At 35.7% G+C, this 23,187-nt stretch overlaps 1 protein-coding gene across 1 annotated transcript in view; it reads right to left on the bottom strand.

The window, feature by feature from the left end:
* Window positions 1-23,187, bottom strand: part of ERBB4 (erb-b2 receptor tyrosine kinase 4) — a 1,149,310-nt gene that overhangs the window by 341,294 nt on the left and 784,829 nt on the right. The window contains exon 5 of the mRNA XM_047868778.1: window positions 12,684-12,749. Within this exon, the coding sequence (XP_047724734.1) occupies window positions 12,684-12,749 (66 nt within the window). The remainder of the gene's footprint in view (window positions 1-12,683; window positions 12,750-23,187) is intronic.

The raw sequence follows: 23,187 nt of genomic DNA, 5'->3' as shown, positions 1-23,187 counted from the left end.
AGAGTCTGATCAAAATGGGACAAATTGTTAAAAAGGAGACAGCTGGCCCAAAATGGAGTCACTTGTACTAAACTCCACATCAGCAAACCAAGAATAACATAATTGCAGTTTCAACTCCCAGGAACATAACCTGAGCCAGTAAATGTGGAATTACCTGGTCAGCACTAGTGAAATAATCTGTCAGATAGAACCCTTCCATTTCCCTTTGAAAGGCAACCTTGCCTGAAAATGCATTATTTCCTAAAAATTTCCTTTTTCTGCCTCATTTCCGACACTTAAAATCGTTCTTTTCTACAGCTTGATAGAGCTCCTTTCTGTAGTTAGGTATGATGTTCCCAGATTCATGAATTGCTGAATAAAGCCAACCTGATCTTTAGTTTACTTAGTTGACCTTTTATCGTTTAACATATTTTAAATTACTTGATAATAGTTTAATACTTGATGGGAAAATCCTTCCACATAGCTCTTCTTTTCAAATGTATGGCTATCTTATTAATTGTATTTTATTTTTAAAAATTTAAATTTAAATTTATTTTTGAAACAGAGATGAGGAGAGAGCAAGCCGGGGAGGGCAGACAGAGAGAGAGAGAGAGAGAGGGAGAGAGAGAGAGAGAGAGAGAGAGAGAGAGAGAGAATCCCAAGCAGACTCCACAATGTCAGCACAGATCCTGATGCAGGGCTCCATCTCAGGAACCATAAGATCATGATATAGGCCGAAATCAAGAGTAGGACACTTAACCAACTGAGCCAGCCAGGTGCCCGATTAATTGTATTTTCCAGAGATGTTTAGACTATTTTTGCTAATAAACAAACAAACAAACAAATAAATAAGCAAACTGAAGATGGTTAAATGTGTAGCTAAATTTTAGAAGAACTGACGTTTTCATAGCATGAATCTTCTCATTTTGGAATGTAGTAATTCTCCATCATTTAAGTTTTCTGTTATGTCTTGGTAAATATGGTAGTTTTATTTTTATTTTAAATGATCAGTAATTATGTCAGTCTTTCTTCCCATCCTTTACCCTCCACCTTCATCTGTGTTCTAGTCAGTGAATATAAATATGTCTTGGAAACATACAATATCCTCACTGCACAGGAAAATTATTACCTCCAATAACAGTTATTTGAGTTCAAGAAACACTCAAATTAGAACAAAAGCTAAAGGCATTCTTGTAGTGATAATGGTCTATCAGCTCCATCATAACAAAATTCATAGGCAAAAGAACTTTAGATAAGCCAAAAATAACCATCATCAATGAAGTAGTGATATGCAAAAACTATATTTGGGGTCTATTTTTTATAACTTCACCATAAATTAATACAGTGACTATTTCTTTTGAAAATACCCATGAAAATGGAGAATAGCAGCCATGATAATGTTATAAATTATTCAATAATGCATAAAATGTATATTTACTGAAGAAACGGAATATGTCTGATACTAGACAATTCACAATTCTTCTAATATAATGTGAAAAAATGTGGCTGGACACAGAGAAAATGGTAAGTATCCACTCATCCCTTCTTTTCCTTGTTATTTCCATGCCATTTACTTAATTTCTCCTCCAACTAGACCAGGTAAGTCAATAAATAAATGATATATCCTGGGTTAACACAGCACAGTACTCTAAAGGGGATATTTTTTTCTAGGTTTACCCAATTCCCTAACCAGGAGAGTAGTATGTATTTGCTTTTCTAAGTGTGAAATCTCACAGTTTTTCTATTTATGTAGCAAACAGTATGAGTGTTCTATTTATCAATGGACAGTCTGATGTCACTTGTAGATAAGTTTTAAATTTTCTTTTTTTTAATTATTTTTAAAGCTTATTTATTTCTTTTGAGAGAGAGAGAGAGAGAGAGAGAGAGAGAGAATGAGAAGGGGAGGGGCAGAGAGAGAGGGAGAGAGAGAATCCCAGTCTCCATGCTGTCAGCACAGAGCCTGTTGCTGGACTCGAACTCAGGAACCATTATATCATGACATGAGCCCAAACCAAGAGTCTGAGGCTTAACCCACTGAGCCACCCAAGTGCCCCTGAAATTTTCTTTTCAATAGTCAAATATAGTTATCCTAATGACAGTCAGCTTTTTGGCTGCAAAGGTATAAGTCATTCAAAATAAAATGTCATGACTACTATAACAAAATTCTTCCAGTGGTAACAATTCCAGATATTTCTGACTCTTCTTCTCAATGTCCTCTCAATAATCCTTCAAATGTGTACCATTCCCTCTCTAATCTTTCTGATTAGATTGCCTATCTCCACAGTTTGCACTCCTGTAATGTAAATGCCTGACATTAAGCTTTTTGGTTATAATGTAAGTGCCCGACATGAAGCTTTATTTGCTGATACATCCATTTCAAAGTCATCTATCTTAAATAAACATATGGCAGCTGTATGACACAGTTACTTGCAAAACACCTAGAGAAGACAGGCTGCCCCCAACCATGAAGTTCCCCTTTTAGAAAGCCCTGGGTTACCTAGAAAACTGACCACTCCACAGACCTTTCCTCCTCCTGCACCTTGATTCCCACTCCTCTGCTTTAAATCTGCCAAGGAAGAGTGAACTTGTCAAATCGTTGGCACTTTCATTTCAAGTGCCTTGACCCAAGTAAAGGCAGAGAGCCCTGGGTCTGCACTTACTATCTCTCTCTACTCACGACCTTAACGTGTGGCCCTAGGACAGGCCATGTATTCTCCAGGACTTGTGAATAAAACAAGTAACCTTGTTTTTTCAAAGTTCCCTGATAATTGTTGCAGTGGTGCACTTTGTAATCATAATAAGAACACCAAGGGCAAGTCAAGCTGCAAAGTTGGCTCTGGTCAGGGAAATATCTAGCTTTAGGGGCTCACAGGACCAGGTAAGTACCCAAGAGCTTTCCTAGCTAAGAGCATCACTATCAACAGGCTGCAACCAACACAGAACAATTTCCTCAAACTATCTGTGTCTATGTCTATCTGTGTCCATAACATGTATATCTATAGCTAATTACTGCACACAGGAACACATACACAAATAACCAACCATGAAAGACACCTTGAGCAGAAATCATCTTTTTCAATCTTTTCATTGTATAAGTGAGAGAACTTGAGGAAACTGAGGTTCTTGAAATTGAATTTGTTCAGGACTGTATCTCTGGTCTCCTGATGCCCCCAGTTCAGTATTCTTTTTGGCCTTTTCAAACATTCTTCATTTTGTCTTGTACCCAGAGTATTTCCAGAAAACAGGCACAAGTTTATACACTTCCTTTATACTCCCTTAATCTTTAGCATGACATTGAGCACTGGGTCTTAAATCTGTATTAACTCTATTACATGGAGCATTTCAAATAACTATATCTCCTGTAGTTAAAACAAACAAAAACATCCATTTCTTTTAAATCTTTGAAAAACATCATCAAATTACAGCAAATGTTCTCAACTTAAATCAAAACAAACACATATTAAGGGAGATTATTCTCTGATTTTCTACAAGTTAATTACTGGGTCACTTTTGGAAATGTCTTAGATGAACACAATTTTAGAAATGTATGCAAGTAATCAATTCATTGCAATGTTTCCCTTAATTTTACAACATCTCCAGAAACTACAAATCCAAAAAAAGGAAAATAGGAAATAATTGAAATCGATAAGCAGGCTTATGGTCATGCAAAGTTATTAGTAAAATACAAGAGTTTTAATTAAAGATGTTGCCTTTTTACAAAGGCTCCCTGTTATGCTGATTGATCGAGCCTGCTGGCTCAGCTCTTTCTCTTTTCCCCATTAGCTCCCACTTTCTTTTCTCTGGCCTAATAGGATATTCACCACATCGGAACTACCTTTTTAAACAGCATTTATTCCACAAAGATTGTGAATACAATTACACTTTAGACAAATTGTATGTGTATGCATGTGCATGAGTATAATTAGTGTTTTATTTTCATAATTTGTCACTTTGATGTTATAAGCTACAGGAAACTTTTAGAAATATCATGGGGAAACGTACAATTTAGTTTCTAGCTGTTACAATTTCTTGTTGAAATTCTGAGGAACAAAAATACCTAATTGTTTTCTTAGATTTTAACATTTACTTCAATAAATTTCAGACATATTTTAGAATAAAAAGGATACACACACACACACACGTATACATATATTTCTAAAGTTCACTTTAAAAGTAAATAGAATCCATAAGCCAGGCCAAGTTAGTTTTATTTTTTTCTATTATTAAACAGAAAGTTTTATTATATTGCAACTACTGAAAGTAATACTCTTGGTGCACAACATAGCAAATCACTAAGGAAGATGCTAAATATTTTTAAAATTTATCTAGCATATTCTCTAATGTCTATATAGAGACATTAACACAGAGTGTTGTCTGGAACAAGTTTTTACTTTGCCAATATAGTAGTACCCTTCATTTACAGTTATCTAATAACAGAACAAATATACAGCTCATGTTAATTTCAATGACTTTTTTTTTTTTTGAGAGAGAGAGAGAGTCAGGGACGGGGAGAGAGGAAGAGAGAGAATCCCAAGCAGGCTCCACACTGTCATCTGTTCTGTCAGTGCACAGCGGGATTCAGGGCTGGATCTCACAAACTGTGAGATCATGACCTGAGCCTAGAGCAAGAGTCAGCTTAACCAACTGAGTCACCCAGGTGCCCCAATGACATTCTATTTTTTTTTAATTTTTTTTAATGTTTATTTTTGAGACAGAGAGAGACAGAGCATGAACAGGGGAGGGGCAGAGAGAGAGGGAGACACAGAATCTGAAACAGGCTCCAGGCTCTGAGCGGTCAGCACAGAGCCGGACGCGGGGCTCGAACTCACGGACCGTGAGATCATGACCTGAGCCGAAGTCGGATGCTTAACCGACTGAGCCACCCAGGCGCCCCAATGACATTCTATTTTTAATTAAAATAAAGGATTATGAGATAATCTAGCTAGGAAGAATACTGTAGAAGTAAGAGGTGAATTCCACCTCATTTGGTTAAAATAATGTCTTAGCTTTAATTGATTTAATGGACATTTCCAGGGACAGAAGTATTATCTGTTCACTCCAGTAGTTGAAACATACATTCCTCATTAATTTTGGTGGTGATATTTTGGTTTAGGAGACAGACAATTTTTTTAGCCCATTGTCAAATGCATTTACACTTTTCAATTAGTTTCTAAGCAAGAAATGTTCCTTGTAAAGGAACTGAGAAGACAAAGGGGTATTTGCTAGGGAATCAGCCTAGCAAATTTTAGTTAAATAATCAGCAGCTGAAGACATAACTACTTTAATACAAAACGTGTGCAAAGGTTAGGAGAATTAAGTTGTAATATTTTGATACATGTTTTTCTCCCTCCTACCTCAAAACGCAGTTCCTAACTCAGATGGCACCAGGTCTAGAAGGGCAAAAGGAATGTGTAAAATGAAACAACACACTGCCTGATAATAGGAGGCTGGAGAGACAGCTGGCCTGATACTGTGCTTAAAGATAAAAAAGGACATGCAGTATCTATTTTAAATGAGATAAGTGTGCTTCATATATCTTGCAGGGAAAGAGATAACTTTGTCCCTTTAATCATTATTACTTATTCCTTGAAGCTTAGTCTCACACACAAACTTCTAGAGCTCAGACCTTAGGACGCAGTTCTTATGAATAGAGAGAGTTGTCATTCTTACCAGTAAGCTTGCTAAATAATACTTCTATAAGCTTCAGACTTCACATAGCAGATAAGTTTGTCTCCCCTGACATGACTACATTAATCCACTGAATCAATTTACTTAAGCTGTGCTGTGGAGCAATGCGGCCACGATTTAACTGAGCTTCAAAGTACTTTTAAGTTTGACTCACTGCTCCACATGTAATGCAGCTCTCAGGGTCCCATCCTAAGTTTTATTTTGACCTTTTGCAATGTTAAAAAGAAACAACAGACCCAAAATGGAGTCACTTTTGCTAACCCCCCACCAAGGCGTAATACCTAACCTAATTGCAGTTTCAGCTTCTCCCAGGAGTGGAATTTTAAAGCAATCAGTCTGTAATTTCCCGGTCAGCACTAGTGAAAACTTTGCCAGATAAGACCCCCTAAGACCCCCGGCCTTCCTCTAAGGGAAGGCAAACTTGCCTGAACTAATCCACTGTTTTAACTTGCTTTTCCCACCCTTCTTCAGCCTATAAAATTCTTCCATTTTGTACAGCTCCTCAGAGCACCTTTCTGCTTGCTAATGGGATGCTCCCTGGTTCATGAATCATTGAATAAAGCCAATTAGATCCTTAAAGTTACTCAGCTGATTTGGTTTTTTGTTTGTTTGTTTGTTTCTTTTTTTGTTTTTGTTTTGTTTTGTTTTGTTTTTAAACAGCATCACTGTCAGAGACATTCCTGTTAGGTTTATAGGGGAAGGCTGCTCTACATTTAACATGACAAAGGATTTATGGAGAAGAAATTTAAGTTACTTTAGAAAGTCAGATTCATGAGGAAAGCAGTTAAGAATAAAACACTTAGCTAGAGTCTACAGCAAAATTTACTTACTTTAATATTATAAAAATTCTTTACGTTGTCTAAGGATATGTTTTTAAGGAATTTGTTTAGAAAAATATTTTCTATTTTAGAAAAAAAACATTAAATAAAATAGCTGCTGTCTCTAGAGTTGACAGTGTGAATATTAATTATTAAATGCTATAGGGGGAAAATGACACACTTAAATTATTCAACAGCTAATCAAAGCTCACAGTGGCACCCAGTCCAGTACACAAAATCTATTGCAAAATGTTACTAAATTTGACTTAAAATGTACACAATTCTATTACAATTTCTAGAAGTATGCATAGCGAACTATTGTCCATAGTAAGCTGTCTATTTATTCACACTCTCCATTTCACTAGATCTATTAAAAACAAAAACTCCTTCCTCATTTCTTCTTTTAAAACTCCTGCCTCCTGCAGACCTCCCTTCAAGCTTACCATTGTTGCACTCAGCATTTTTGTTTTGCCATTTTTCTATTCGGAGATGTTTTCACTCTGATCAACACTGCTTCATTTCACCTTAACAAGGCATTCATCATCAGGAGCTTGTTCTCTCAGAGCCTGAATGTTTTGTCTCTACCAAGGCTTTTTGCCACTTAGTGACACTGAGGAAAATTCTGGCACATTTGCTGTTTTAGGAAGAGACACTTGTGGGAAGATGTCAGCTTTGATATGGTGTGGTGAGTGAAATGGATTCTTAACTTCAGTTTACTTAGGCTGACTTGTGGAGTTTTTAAACACTTTTACCTTCCTTCCCTAATGTATAAAAACTCTCAAAAACAATTATCCACAGAAGACAGGATAAATTTTGACAAATCATAAAGTTGAATATCTCCAGAGAAGCCTTCACTGAAGTGAATTTATTTCAGTCATAAGAAAAGAAATACTTTCTAACAATATAAGACTACATCTTTTAGATCCTATAATGTACTTTGTATGGTCAAGCAACAAAAACAGAATATTGTCAGAAACTTGCACAGCCCAGATTTTCAGATTTTTAAAAAGTTCAGTCAAGGTTCAGAGAAGTGTCTGTCAAATGGGTCTAAGGTTAACTAATATATTGTAACTAATAGAAAGGCTATCAGAAATCTAAAGGAAGCCTGAAAAATTTTATAATTTTAAAACATTTTGATCATGTATGTTACATCTCTATGGAATCTCTCACAAAGTCTAATTCCAAAAAAAAAAAAAAAAGATCGTATTTCTAAAATTCAGTTCTTAAAATAAGTATGCCTTTGAGTAGTTCCAAAATACATTTTGCCTCAGGATGGTGTGCTCTTTAAATATGGATGAGTAATTTACCTTTCAAGTAGCTCAAACAAGGAGAGAGAACAGGAACGAATGTCAAGGGCAAGAAGCCTCCAGTTCACTCCCAGGGTTTTTGCTTTTTCATTTCTCATTCACAGGTATCAGCAGTTTTCAATGCATAAAATAGTTTTCACAGGATAGAACTGGACTACAGGAATTTCACTTCTGCATGCATTCATTCAGAATTAGGATGGAGTAAGTGTTCTAACAGTATCTCCGTTAACGTATTAAAATATTAGCTATTATTTATTAGGTCCTTAGTATATGCCAAAAGATATTTAAGCATTTCAACTACACTATTCTATTGAATCTGATTCCAAAACAACAACTCTCTGAGGTAAGTGCAATTATCTCCATTTTACAGAAATGGTAACTGAGATTTAGAAAGATTAAGTCACTTTCCCATGACAAAGAAATGGAAAGAACTGGTATTTGTATCATTTGTCTGATTTCAAATCCAATGTCCTTGTCCACTAAGCTGTGCTATACAATGTGGTATACAGGAAGCTGTTTTATCTTTAAATTCAAGACACTCAGGTTGTGAAATCCCCAGTATTAGCTGCATAAATTTAACAACTCCCTGATCATTTCCTCAGCATACATTTACCCAATTATAAAATGAGGTAAACGTTAACTATCCTGTTTAACTCACAGTAATATGGTGAAAGTAAATTTTAAAAGGGAAATTTTTGGGGGGTGCCTGGGTGTCTCAGTTAAGGGTCTGACTCTTGGTTTCAGCTCAGGTAATGATCTCAGTTTAGTGAGTTTAAACCCCACTGACAGTGTGGAGCCTGCTTGGGATTTTTTTTCCTCTCTCTCTACACCTCCCCTGCTCATGCTGTCTCTGTCTCTCTCAAAATAAATAAATAAGCTTAAAAAAGATACAATAGAAATCTTTTATAGACCATAAAGATCCAGGCAAATAGATATTTTTCTAAAATTTGGATTTGCACATATCAGATATAGGTAGATATTTATTGAATTTCACTTTGATAGGCTCTGTGGAGTAGGCATAGTGACCATTAAGCCAATTTTAGGTCATTACAGTAAGCATAATTTCTATGCTAAAAAATTAGGTGAATTAAATGATTTCATGCTGATGATTTGATACATGAGCTGTGACTTGCTGATTTTCTTAGTCAAGACTGTCTTGCCTAACGGGCACCTGGGTGGTTCAGCCAGTTGAGCGTCCAGCTTCAGTTCAGGTCATGATCTCACGGTTTGTGAGGTCAAGCCCTGCATTGGGCTCTGTGCTGATGGCTCAGAGCCTGGAGACTGCTTCAGATTCTGTGTCTCCCTCTCTCTCTGCCCCGACCCCACTCACGCTCCATCTCTCTCTCAAAAATAAATTAACGTTAAAAAAAATTAAAAAAAAAACAACACTGTCTTGCCTAAGCCAAGTCTTAGTGGGGTCCTAGCCAAGACCATCCCCACTTGGCGGCAAGTAAAAATCCACATTTAAATATACTAGAAGAATACTGCGTTTCTTTAGGCACCAAAGGGTAGAAATGCGGCTGGATCTCAAGAAGGCCTGAGAACCAGTAGGTAAGAGTTGTTTCTGTCTCTGATTCTTGTTTGCTTCTGCATGACAGATTTATTTAACAGGTTCAAAATGGAAACTTCCACTAAGTTTAATATCTCCTCAAGTTCAAATTTCTAAGGTAGCATAACCAGAATTTCTGGATCTCAAGTCCAAATTCCCTGGGGCAAGAATCTCATTGGCCCAACATTGGTCAATATTTACTCTTATTACAAGATTTCTCATTCTTAACCTTCAGTACTTTTAAAATTTTATGTTGTATACTTATTCTTTGGATGGGGGTGGAGTGAAGTTATCTTGTGCACTCCAGGTATCATCCCTGGCCTCTACCTACTAGATGCTAATAGATGCTCCCCCTAATCTAACTCAGTGTTGTAACAACCAAAAATATTCAGACATTATCAAATGTCCCCTGGGGGCAACGTCACCTCTGGTTGAGAAACACTGTCATGTGACTAAGGGTTAGAGCATCACACAAAACAAACATGGCCACAGTGACTCACCCCTCCAGAAGTGGGTAGTTCCCAAAGAAAGACAGATGTCTACTTGGACATTATCCCAAGTTGTCTACTATAAGAATAACAGATGTTGGTGAAAATTATGATTTTTTTTTACTAATTTTTATATATTTTTTACTAACATAAATCTCTAAAAATTAATTAAAAGTTTCAGAATTTTGAGCACTGCATGAATTAAAGGCATATTTAACTTTCAAAATTGGAGAATACCCATGTGTGTTGTTTTCTCATTCTGTCTTAACAGAGTGATTTCCAAGATTTTAGCTCATGCATCCCTATCAATTAGAGAATGATTATTCAGCATTAAGATGATAATAATGATCATGATAATAATAATAATGAGAAGAAAAAGGAGGAGGAGGAGGAGAAAGAGAAGAAGAAGGAGAAGAAAGTAATTTACACTACATTTTTCTATTCTACAAAATTCATATAAAATGCAGCAAAAATTACTTAAGAGTTTGATTTGATTTCATTCATTAATAGTATTATTAAAAGTACTATATGGGACTTCTGGTCCAGATAAGATGGCATAAATCTATTTCTTCCTTACCAAGAGTAGCTGTATTGTGGAAATAATGCAAAAGGCAATAATGCAAAGGAGAATTTGAAAGGCATTGAAGCCAAAGCGAACTAGTTTGGAACCCTGAACTGGACAAACAACAGAATAGTAGGCATCTATGTTTCCCTACCCAACAGAAGAAAGGAATCCAAACTAGCATTTCCTAAATGTAAGCTAGCAACAGAAAACAGCCCAAGTAGGCTCCTACGTTCCCCAATTTAACAGGTGGACCTCAAGAATGCTAGGTGAGCTAGGTGGGCCTGAGAGGCCCCTCTCCAGAAGACCAGGGGTAGTTGGGTGGATCCACCAGAGGGGCCCAGCCACAGCAAGCAGCCAGGCTGCAAAGTTTCCTTGATCCTTTGTAAAATAAGTAAGTTGGTGAGTGAGTAAAATTCATTTTTTAATTTGACATCTCAGAAGTTTTTTGACGTGAGAGGACCTATGGATATTTGCATACTTTAACAATTTCCATGGTTACCTGCCACTTCATCACAAAGTATTAGAAGGATTCTTTTATATTTTAGAAATCTCAACTTTGTACAAAAGGCCACATCAATGTTATTTCAGCATCGTGTGTAACTTGGTTTCAACTACTTTGCTATTAGAATACTGTCTACAAATAATTGTAGTAAATTTATTTCACACATTGATCTTTACAATCCTGCTTAAAATTCTTGCCAAAATATAACTGTCATAAACATTATTTCTATCAAAAAAGTTAATTTAAGTCTACACTATGTTTTATATAACTTCTTGACAAAGACCAAAAACTTTGATAATACACTGCCTTGCCCAGGGAATAGGGAAACAGGAATTCACATACATTGCTCCTGGCAGAGAAAACTTTTACAAACTCTATAGAAAACAAGATTTCCATGTTGGTGATCTCTACCAAATTACATAAATATGTGTCCTTGACCTTGCAATGACCACTTCTAGGCATTAATACTATAAGTAAATTCATTCACATATGCTTAGATTAAAAAAAAAATCAAAGTACATGATAGCATGTAAAGCATGCTAACATTTGAGTGAAAAATGGGAAGGAACATATACATATGTCCTACTGTATGCATAAATTGTCTCTGGAAGAATACACAAAAGTAGCCAATAACATTTGTTGCCTAGGGATGGCTGAAGGACAGAGGCAGGACAAAAGTGGGAAAAAAAATTTATTTTATGTTCTTTTCTATTTTATAAATGTTAGACATGAAAATGTCCCTGAATTAAAACCAAAAAAAAAAAGGAAAAAAAAAAGAAAGAAATCATTTACCAGTGAGACAATATTTTTCTTCTATCTTTTTTCTTTGTTGGCTCACAATAATGTAATTATTTTCCATTTCCTTATTGAAAGAGAATCTAACAAATATGAACTGAGACAAATTAGAAATATCTAAACTTTAATCCAATAGTATAATAAATTTCTACAATATCTAATATTTGTATATTCATATTTTTAATAACATTTTCTCTGTCTTCTATGCTAATGAAAGGAATGCATTTCAAATTGCCACTACACTATTTTTCATATATTATTCCAGATGTTGTTATTGTAGCAGGAAAGAAGAAATATCTTTACCATTCATATGGAGCATTTTGTTTTTCCTTTTTAAAGAAACTATTTATCCTTAAGATTAGTGAAAGTTCAGTGCTGATTTAAGTATGGCTTTAAGAATGCTGAAAAAAAAAGATACTTGTCTTTGTATCCAATATACTTTGTAAATGTCTTAGCAGTGATGATAGCTTATACTTACTTTAATGACTAATACAAGAAACAATATACACAGAGGGCAAGATATAGTCAGTCATCTATAATTCATATAGTTAATATCTCTGTGCCTAGAACAAAGTGGGGACACAGTGCTCTTTTTCTTTTTCCTTTCTTTTTTTCTTTTCCTAATGAACGGATGGTGTTATAAGTACTTACTGAGATTTCAGTACTTATAACCTGAAATGGAATTACCATTTGGTGCACATTTGGATTTCTTGCTTTCTGATATACAGATTCTTAAGTCATAGTTAATATCACCACATCAGTGTTGTTAATAGCATTAATTCGAAAACCACAGAGAAATATAAGAAGCAATGACATACTATGTTTCATTTGCAAGCAATGAAATTAGGCAGTTTACTTGAATAGGAGCAAATCTACCACAAAGAAGCAAAAGCTTATTTTCATGTTTCTGAGGACCAGAAGTGTGAAAAACATGAATTATTAAAATCACTTGATCATTTCAAGCCTATTCTTTCTCACTGTTGAACACTTACAGGTCTGGCAATGATTTTCTGTGGGTCCCCAGCATCGGCCAGTACAGGACTTATGGCAACGTCCACCTGTCAGAGAGGAAAGAGCGCACACACACATTATCATCTTTCACTCTTTGACTAGGAATAACTCTTCAAAGCAAATAGTCTTGCTCCTTTCTGAGGATTTTTATATTTTCCTATAGCTGAAACATAGCTCATAAAATGCCCCCTTTAAGTAGCAAAACCTGAATGTCAAATACATGTGAAGCTGAAATACAATCTCCTGATACTCAAAATCTTCTCATTATTTTATAAGGAAAGGAAATAAGTTGAATTTGTGAATTTTCCCAGATAGTTGTAAATATTTACATGAAATAACTTTCACTTTGACTATTGAATATTTTTGTTCTATTGATTCTATGTGATTCTATTCTGCTTGATATAATTTCAATAGTTCATGGCTAATTGATATTAAGGAATAAATCAATAGTTAAGAATTTGAAGTCTATGGAAACAAAAATATATTTTTACAAACACATGACAAACCATCAGAATGAAAAGGTTATATACATTATTTATTTATTTATTTTAATTTTTTTAATGTTTATTTTTGTGAGAGAGAGAGTGCGCATGCACATGAGTTGGGGAGGGGAAGAGAGAGAGGGAGACACAGAATCTGAAGCAGGCTCCAGGCTCTGAGCTGTCAGTGCACAGTGAGATGCGGGGCTTGAACTCATAGACTGAGAGACACTGATGTGAGCTGGAGTCAGAGGCTTAACTGATTGAGCCATCCAGGAGCCCCTACACACATAACTTCTCATTTGAGGGAGGATGTCATCAAGAGGATGTGACAACAGGTTGACCCTTGAGCTAGACCTGGCCAATGGGAGGCTCCTCGCTCCCTCCCCTGTCCTTGTAATGAACATCCTGCCTACTATTCCCCTGGTAGCAGTCTGAAAGGATGTAACTTTGAAAGAGTAAGGTGATACTGGGGCCATCTGAATTGAATATGTTACTGAACCCATTTAAAACCTTCATATACTCTGGGCTGATGGCTCGGAGGCTGGAGCCTGTTTCCGATTCTGTGTCTCCCTCTCTCTCTGCCCCTCCCCCGTTCATGCTCTGTCTCTCTCTGTCCCGAAAATAAATAAAAATGTTGAAAAAAAAATTTAAAAAAAATAAAAAATAAAAAATAAATAAAACCTTCATATAAACTTAAGAGTCTGGTAGGCAGTTATGGGTATCTACTTGTCTTGTGGCTGTCCAAGATCACCTTGTATATGTTCAAGACCAGCCTTGTATGTAAGTTACCTTGCTTATTATACCTGCCACCTATCAATCTGGAGTGGTCTCCCTATGTATTCAGTCTTCCTTGCCCTCCATGCATAGGGACCAATTTGCAAACCAACATCTTTTTATAAAAGTTTCAAGCATTTAAACAGATAAATTTTTTAGGAAGTTTAATTTCAATTATTTGATATCCTTTTTTAAACATTTTATTGATACCATCTTCATTTTCAAATACAAGCCTTTATCTTCTGTAGCACTATCTTGCTCTTAAGAACTCTGCTACTCTGAGTATTTGCCTCAGCAAATACAGTTATCCTACAGAGAAATTTTCCTAAGGATGCAACCATAGAGTATTAGCTAGAAGAAATCACATATAATGATTTTCTTTGAATTTTGTTTCTGAATTTCATAGGTTCACCCTAATATTTGTGGGTATAAGGGTATATAGAGTGGGTTTTTTTAGAATAAAAAGTATACATGAAAATCTATTAAAGACTAAAGCATTTCTATAACATAGTTCTTATTAAACCTTCTCTGTTAATTTTCTAACATTATTATGAGCGAGTATACACCCATACAAGATGTTTACTTTAACATAATTATACAGTAAAACCTGGTATTGTGAGTAACTTGTTATGCAAGTGTTCTGCAAGACAAATAAACATTTCTAATAAATTTTAACTTGATAAACGAGCAATGTCTTGCAATACAAGTGGTATGTGAGGCTGAATGTCACATGATAACAAACTGAGCCAACGGTTCTTGAAATTCACTTTGATATACAAATGCTGTGGATTACAAGCATTTGTCCAGAATGAATTATACTTACAACCAAGGTTTTACTATATCTTGAAAGTTATGAAATAAGATTATATCAGATCTTTCCTCTTTTTCTTGACCCACAGGTCTTAACTCTTCAACTTGAAAGACCTTATAACTTGGGCAGCTTTTTTTTTTCTTTTTTCCTCCCTCTTTCTCTCTCCCTATGAGACTGCCTGAGTGAAGCTGTTATGTTAAATGCTTTCACAGTTAAAGAGCAGATTCAGCAGATGCACTTTTTCAGGCTGAACCTCAGGCCATCCAAATGGTCTACCCTTCTGCAAGTGAACAGTACGATTTCCAAGTTAAGATAACACTTAGGCTCAATTCCATTCACCTTCTTAAAAGTATGAGGATCCTTGCTACAATAGAGTTTATCTAAAGCAATTCTGTTTGTGAACCACTATTGCTGACATCACCAGTGTATAATATCCTGTCACTCTGCCATCTGTTTATTTAGATCCAAACACATTATGACTACATAATGCAAGCTCATTCTCACTGACAGGAAAAGGACTCCATCTGGCCTGAACAATATAACTTTAATCAGTGATAATGATAATTATTATTAAAAACCTACTGGAGCTCTTTTGTACAATGCTAATAAATCTAATTTGATTTATACCAGCGGAAATTAGAAAGGGCTGTGAGACAAAATGGGAAGCAGTGAAAACTTTGAGTACAAACTTTTTATGAGAAAGTAACTAATGTTAATATATTTCTTTAGATGTGTTAAAATATTTTAAATCGACCCATTAAGTGGTCTGTTATTTAAAGATATCTGAAACAGAGGATGATCATCTACTATTTAATCTATGACTTCTTTAATTGTGTTAGTGGCCAATGAAATATTTAGCTGTGTTCACTGTGACCAGAACACTATCATAGCTGTGGGGGGTGTGGGGGGGAGCTAAGCAACATTATTTTAATACACTCAGTATTCCTCATTTATTGGATTATATATTTTCTACCTTCTTATTCTTGCAGTTTTGATATACCACTGAAGACTTTTGCCTGGATCCAATACAAAAAGGAATATTACTAGAAATTAGGTTTATGGTTATTGACAAAGTATCATGGCAAGGCCCACCTGGTTGTAAACAAATGATATACTGTGCCACCCCAGCCAGACACACACAAAGTTTAAATTTTTTTTTTCAACGTTTATTTATTTTTGGGACAGAGAGAGACAGAGCATGAACGGGGGAGGGGCAGACAGAGAGGGAGACACAGAATCGGAAACAGGCTCCAGGCTCTGAGCCATCAGCCCAGAGCCTGACGCGGGGCTCGAACTCACAGACCACAAGATCGTGACCTGGCTGAAGTCGGACGCTTAACTGACTGCACCACCCAGGCGCCCCTTAAGTTTAAACAATTTAACCTTGACTATCATGCTGTTAGGAAATTTTGTTTGGCAGTTTCCATTTTTCATTCATATTTTAATAGAAATATGTATTACTGCTGTAAAAGGAAGCTAACAACATCTGCCTCCTTACTGAGATTTTACTCAGTCATATATTCCCTTCACTCCTTTTGGAAACCAAGAGAAAGAGGGTCACTTGGCACACACATTCCAGAATTCTATTACTACACATGTGTTGGAGGGCCATGACCTACGTGTGCTTCCACAAATGTTTTCTCATTCTGGCTCGCCCTTCATTTGACTGTCTTTGACCCTCTGGAATCTGCCCCCACATTCAGTTCAACCTTGGGCAGTATATGACAATTGGGCAAATACTATTTTCACTAAGTTGTTCCAATTAAGTATCAAAATATCTGGCCAAAATCGGATTGGAGGCATTCCCGAATTAATATATTTGCCATACTCTCACGCCTGCAACCTTAGTTTGATTCTTCTAGACAACTGGGTAGTGTAGTTTTATGGACTAATGTGTTTAATATGCTTTAAAATATGCTTTTAGATTTTTCTTTCCAACATTTCTGCTGCACACAAATGTCAAAAAATGAGAAGGGAGACAAGGGGTTTTCTGAGTAATTACCTATCTAGGTTAGCAAATAACCTATCTAGGTTAGCAAAATAAAACAAAAGAAAACTACATATTTTTTTTCTCTACCTTCCTTCCAACTATTTATCCAAAAGTATTTTTTCAGTTCCTTCTATACCTGTGTGTTAGGAAGCATGTTAAGTATTGAAACAGACATGGTTACTCCTCTAATAAGAGTTTAGAATAATTCAGCATTATGTTAACGGGAAAGGGTTTTGATTAGTCTGTATCTAACATTCACCTTCTATGGGGTTTAAGGAAAGAAGCCAACAAATCTAAATTTTTCACAGTCCTCTAGCTCAGGAAAGAAGAGTTGGATGGGGTCAGGTTGAGCTGGGCCATTTCCAAGTTAATGCCTAGTGGCTTGGAAGTCCACTCCATTCCTTATAGGGTAATTTATCTATATGACATCTAAAATGAGATCAGGGGAGAGCACTTCAGTGGAGAGGATAAGCATGGCCCATGACGGATCTCTCCCTTGTCTTTTACAGAAAGAAAAATACTTTTAACTATGGCCCAACATCTTACTGAGAAATTTCTGTCTTCTATTCTCAGATTCTCAGGTATGCAGTGTCTCAGGAGGCCTGATTTCAAGAGGAAAAAAAAGGCCATGTATTCACTCTTTTAGTGTGTATTAATTTTATAAATCACTTCTCTATGTATTTTAAATGAGAACAGCAGAAAGACGAAATCCATATTAGCCTATGTAAATGGAAGAAATGTTTTGGGGCACTGAAACTTTGCCAGTGCTGTCCAAATATGTCTTATTTCCATGTCTCAGTATGCTACATGATTCTTTTCCATTGTTTATTTCAATAATTCTTTTAAAACTATGTGAGGAAATATGCTACTTAAAAATAAGAATCTGACATTTCCATTCAACTTAGTGATAACAGAGTTATTTAAATTAGTATTTCTACCTCCTGTCATTTTGACTCAAAGAAGTGAAATATAAAACAAAACAAAATTTCAGACAAATATTTCTGTCACTTTAGCAACCATTTTAATCTTTTAAAGTAAGTGCTGATTACTGCACATCAGCATTATTTTAATTCACAATCATTTCTGCTTTGACAATGCATTATTCATTGCAGAAGTTAGCAAGTATGACTAAGTTTATCTTTTATGCTTGTCCAGAAGTTATTAAAATGTAGCTTTTGCATTCTTTTTTTTTTGTAGGAACTAGAGTCCCTGAGCCACTTCGATATTTTTAAGAGTCATAAATTCATGTTAGAAGTTTTGCTTGTCCGTAGGACTACCTGACAGTAGAGATGGGATTTAACATGTACCTCTGGACTGCTTTCTGCAAGTAATATGCTAGGACAGTTGAAGAGTTACAAAACGTGAGGTCACTGGCAACCACAAAAGATTATATCTTCAAACTTCCTGTAGCTAAAGGCAATGCAGTTACATTGCCTGGATTCTTCTTTCAGTCCATTTAAAAAAACTGGCAGTCTTGACCTCTTAAAATTTCTTTTACTGGGGAAAGAGTGAGAGAATAGTATCGTTTTCATGATCCCATAATTCAGAAAGGGAAGTGGAACATTTATTGCAAGTCTACACTAAACTAGTCCCTATTCTTGAATGGATGATAAAAAGATGAATAAATCAGTGTCCTGCCCTCAAGGAGCTTTCAAGGACCAGGAAATAAGTAGAAAAATGGGCAAATAGTCATGATAATCATAATACTTGCTAAAATAGAAGTATGCATAAAATGGAGAGGATGGATTTGAAAAAGGCTCCATGGAGAGTAGGCTTGAATTTCTGCTTTGTGAGTAGATAAAGGGAAGAAAGTTCCAGGCTGAATAATTAACCTAAGCAATGACACAGAGGCATGGGTGCACACAACTGTTTGGGGCCATAATGAATAGTTTATAGTCCTTTGAGCTGTTTGCATTAGGACAGCGTCTGGAGTATAAGCTTACAAAGTATCTCGAAAGTCTTCTGAATAGGTTAGAGTTTACTCTGTGAAAGTGTCATGGAGTTGGTCAAAGTTTTTAAACACTGAAATTATGTGGTTTGATCTGCATGGTAGAAGAGACCTTCAGGTTATGGTTCCCAAAATTAGTGTTGAGATTTGAGAACTTGTGCAAGGTGCTGATTTTACAGTCTAGGAGAGGGAGGTACAGGAATTTGTATTAAAAAAAAAAAAGCAATCCCAGGGGTTCTGATGATGAAGGTTCCACATGAGTAAGTATGGATAAGAAATAATGGTTTGGCATGTAATTCCAAACATCATAGCCATATTTTGAGCCAAAAATTTAAGTGCTATATCTGATCAGATGCTTGGTAACCAAACTTATAGGATTAAATGGTGTAAACATGTAGCAGTCTCTCACTTCCCAGTGTTCACTCCTTGATTTGTGGATATATTTCCATCAGGTTGCATTTTTACCCCAGCAGTCCTAAAAACCACATAACTTTTTTTAAAATTTAAATTATTATAAAGCACCCTGTTGATAGTAAAGTCTCAACAGGATTCCAGCAAATAATATATTGGCATCATTATTTAATGATATTACTGAATTGCTCTTTTTTTTTTAATCAGAAGTTAATATTGGGCTTGTTCTTATCTGACAACTCTCATTGTCATGTGTGTTTATTTGGTCCCACAATTTCGTTATGTAAATGACTTTACAGTTTTCTTCCAATTTCAATTCAATCTTCCTATCTTGCCCATGATTTGCAAGTTAATTACTGAATGAAAGCTTTAAGTTCTATACACTTGCTATTCAAAACAAAGATGGGCAAGTATTTTCACTAACTAGGAAGACAAAGTTAAAGTAAAAATATATATGGGTGGAATTTTTCATCTAGCAATAAATTAAGTCAGGAGTTAGCAGTTTAAATTATGTTAAGTAATCACTGGATTGGAAAAGTAGGTAATGTCAACATCATTAAACTTGTTTTGTTTTTTTTTTTCTACAAGTGCCATCATGTTATACAGTCAAGCAACCTATAGTCCAAGGATTTAGACTAGCCTACATACTCATATGATCAAGATTAATTTTGAACAGAAATGTAAAATACATCAAGCTCAGTATGAGATACTTCTATCCACCCTCTTCTCAAGGATTCAACTCCCCACTGCTGATCTGTAACTGCCAGAGCACACAGTATCTCTCCCCAGCACTAACTCAGATAGGATTACAGACAGATGGCTAATGAACTGACCAGTTATCAGGCACACAGAATTGTGCAAAAGTTTGAAGTATTGAGCCTGTTTAGCAAATCTTCATTTATCCTGAAGCCTTCGGTAAACATAAATCAATCTAGAGGAGAAATCATAATGGCAGACATCTCATGTGCAGATAGAAGCTGGAAGGGTGGGGTGGGGTGGGATAGACATTCCAAGAGTGTCTGTTTAAAACCTCTTAACCATGCATGGGGGCAACTGGCTACTCTATCAGCATGTTGACTTTAGGTGTGCTTCCATGTATTAAGTAGAGTGGCTAGATCTGCACAAATTTCAGTCAAAAGGAAATTTGATGTGAATCTATTACGAACTTAATATTATTGATCATCACTCACATTTATAGTCTTACATGATTATAAGTTACTGATAGAAGTAATGGCATACATGTGCCAAAATAAGATACACATTAATAGACTAAAGGGATTATATTTCCCATTGAATGGAAAGATCTGATACAATATCTATATTACTGTTCTGTAAACTTTATACTTCTAGCACACCTTCACAATTCTTTAGGCTACTGTAATCAATAGAAAAGAACTTAAAAAAGAATAATAGTAAAGGGGCCCAAATGGTTTCCCAAATGTATCAATAATACAAAATGACTCAAATTATAAGGAAAGGTTAAATTTTTCCTGAAAAACTATTTCATACTATTACATATTGATACATTTAAATATTTCATATATCATACTCATATTTCATATTTCTTCCAAATAATGTAATTAGAAAGCATTAATTATCACTGTTTACAGTCGTTAGCACAGAGCAGAACACAGGAATTCTACCTACTGTGGAACAGAATTAGTTCTAATCAATGTCAAATACATTTCTAAACACAAATAAGGGGTCTGAACAAACTGGAAAACCTTACCAGCAGAATTAAAGAATAAATTAACATGTGTCTGCTGTTTTCAATCAACAGTAATAATGACAGGTATGTTTATTAGCATTTAAGGTGAACCAGCAAAGGCCATCAAGAGCATCCATGATTATAGCCTACCTAGATTATACCCCTTTGGAAGTCGACAGTGCAAAACCTGTTCAGCTCTAAGTGGTGGTGGTCTTCCTGGAATATCTAAGTTTTTATATATATTAGTTCTGTTAATCCTCATATAACACTAATAGGCTGACACCTTCCAAAATTTGTATCTCCAGTTCTGACCATGTGGGGTATAGGCTTATGCTTCAAACTGCTTCTAAAACATTTTTACCTGTATAATTAGCAGACATGCAAACATTTACATGTCCAAAATGTAATCCTTCAACTTCCCAACCCAGAAAAATCCTTTAAAGTCTTCTTCAATCAGTCATAACAATACGTCATGTCAATCAATCCTTTCAGAATTTCATGTTGAAAAAGTTGGACTCATCCTCAGCTCAAACTCAAAATCATTATCATATCCAGTTAACGCTCACTTCAAAATACAGCTAAACCCAATCATTTCCCATCACCCTTACCACTAAGTCACAATTGTCTCCTGCTTGCATTAATGCAACAACCTCCTAACTTGTGTCCTAGCTTCTACCCTGGCCTCTATATAATCTCTTCTCAATATATTAACCAGAGCAATCTTCTTAGACATACCAGATTAAATTCCAATAACTTCCCATCTCAAAGTAAAAAAGACAGTGCTTCTAATGGTCTGGAAGGCCGTATGATATTTGGCCTTCTCCATGTATTCATAACCTTACTTCCTACTATGTTCTTCCTGGATCACTCCTCTGAGCACTCTCATCTGCTGTTCCCAGGATGTACAAGGTTCACCCTCTACTTAGGGCCCTCCCATGCCCTCTCCCTGAGCCTCTCTTTCTCTGATAGGCTACAGTCACATGGTTCATCTGCTTACTTGCTTTTCTTAGATGCCACCTCCCAATGAGGTCTTCTCTGACCCACACTGATTTGCTATATTTTATTTCTTTTTTAATGTTTCTTTTAATTAATTAATTTAATTAATGTTTTTATTTTATTTATTTTTATTTTTCATTTTAATGTTTATTTTGAGAGAGAGAGACAGAGACACAGCACAAGCACAGCACCAGAGAGAGAGGGAGACACAGAATCCGAAGCAGGCTTCAGGCTCTAGGGTGTCAGCACCGAGCCCGATGCAGGGCTCCAACTCAAAAACTGTGAGATCATGATCTGAGCCAAAGTCGGACACTCAACCAACTGAGCCACCCACATGCCCCTAGATTTTATTTCTAATACATGTTTGAATTAGAAATGTTATAAAGTTCAGAAGAATATAAAAGAAAATAAAAATCATTTATAAACTTTGTATTTTGGTGTTTTTCATTTTTTGATGTATAGTAATACTGTTTTCTGAATAGTATAATAGTCTGTCTAGTTTTGTGACCTGCTGCTTTCACATTATATTTTATCCTAAACATTATCAGGTTATATTATGTAGATGCAATTTTTTTTTTGGTCAATTTGCCTCCCATTAGATAGGCATACCATAATTCAATTAACCATTTGCTTTATGGAATATTTTGCCGGTACATGAAGAAAACCAATAAATATTTTTAAATGAAAATATACATTAAGAAAATATCATTAATTTCATATCATACTATTAAGAAGATTTGTAGCTCATGGAAGGTTGATTTGGATATCAGAAAGAACGTGACCATGCCATTCTTTATGTCCTTCTGGAAAACACTGATGGCATCTGGACCACTTGTGTAGGTTTGTAGACAACTGGCACATGCATCAGAACATTTGATAAAGGAACGGGCTGGCCTAGACTGATGTGCTGATACTAGGAGTCTACCAAAGGCCTCTGTACATACCCATCATGTTTGACTCTTTAATCACAGAGTTACACAAAACAATTGAAATATGCTTACCACATCTGCAAATGACAACATCAGGCAGGGGTAGCAATTGTTCATACATAGGATAACTATTCAGATTTTAAAAAGCACTTGGTGGGGCACCTGGGTGGCTCAGTCGGTTGAGCAACAAACTTTGACCCTGGCCATGATTTCACAGTTGGTGAGTTCAAACTCCATGGGTTTAAGCCCCATGTTGGGCTCTGTGCTGACAGCACGAAGTCTGCTTTAGATTCTCTGTCTCTCTCTCTGCCCCTCTCCCACTCACGCACTCTCTATCTCTCAAAAATAAAGAAACGTTAAAAACACTTCTAAAAATTAAAAAAAAAAAAGCACTTGGTAAACGAAATGAAGAGCCAAAAGTAACAATATAAAATTT

This window comes from Prionailurus viverrinus, chromosome C1 (assembly GCF_022837055.1).
Source record: "Prionailurus viverrinus isolate Anna chromosome C1, UM_Priviv_1.0, whole genome shotgun sequence".
Lineage (NCBI taxonomy): Eukaryota > Metazoa > Chordata > Mammalia > Carnivora > Felidae > Prionailurus > Prionailurus viverrinus.
This window is presented reverse-complemented; position numbering and strand designations above follow the sequence as displayed.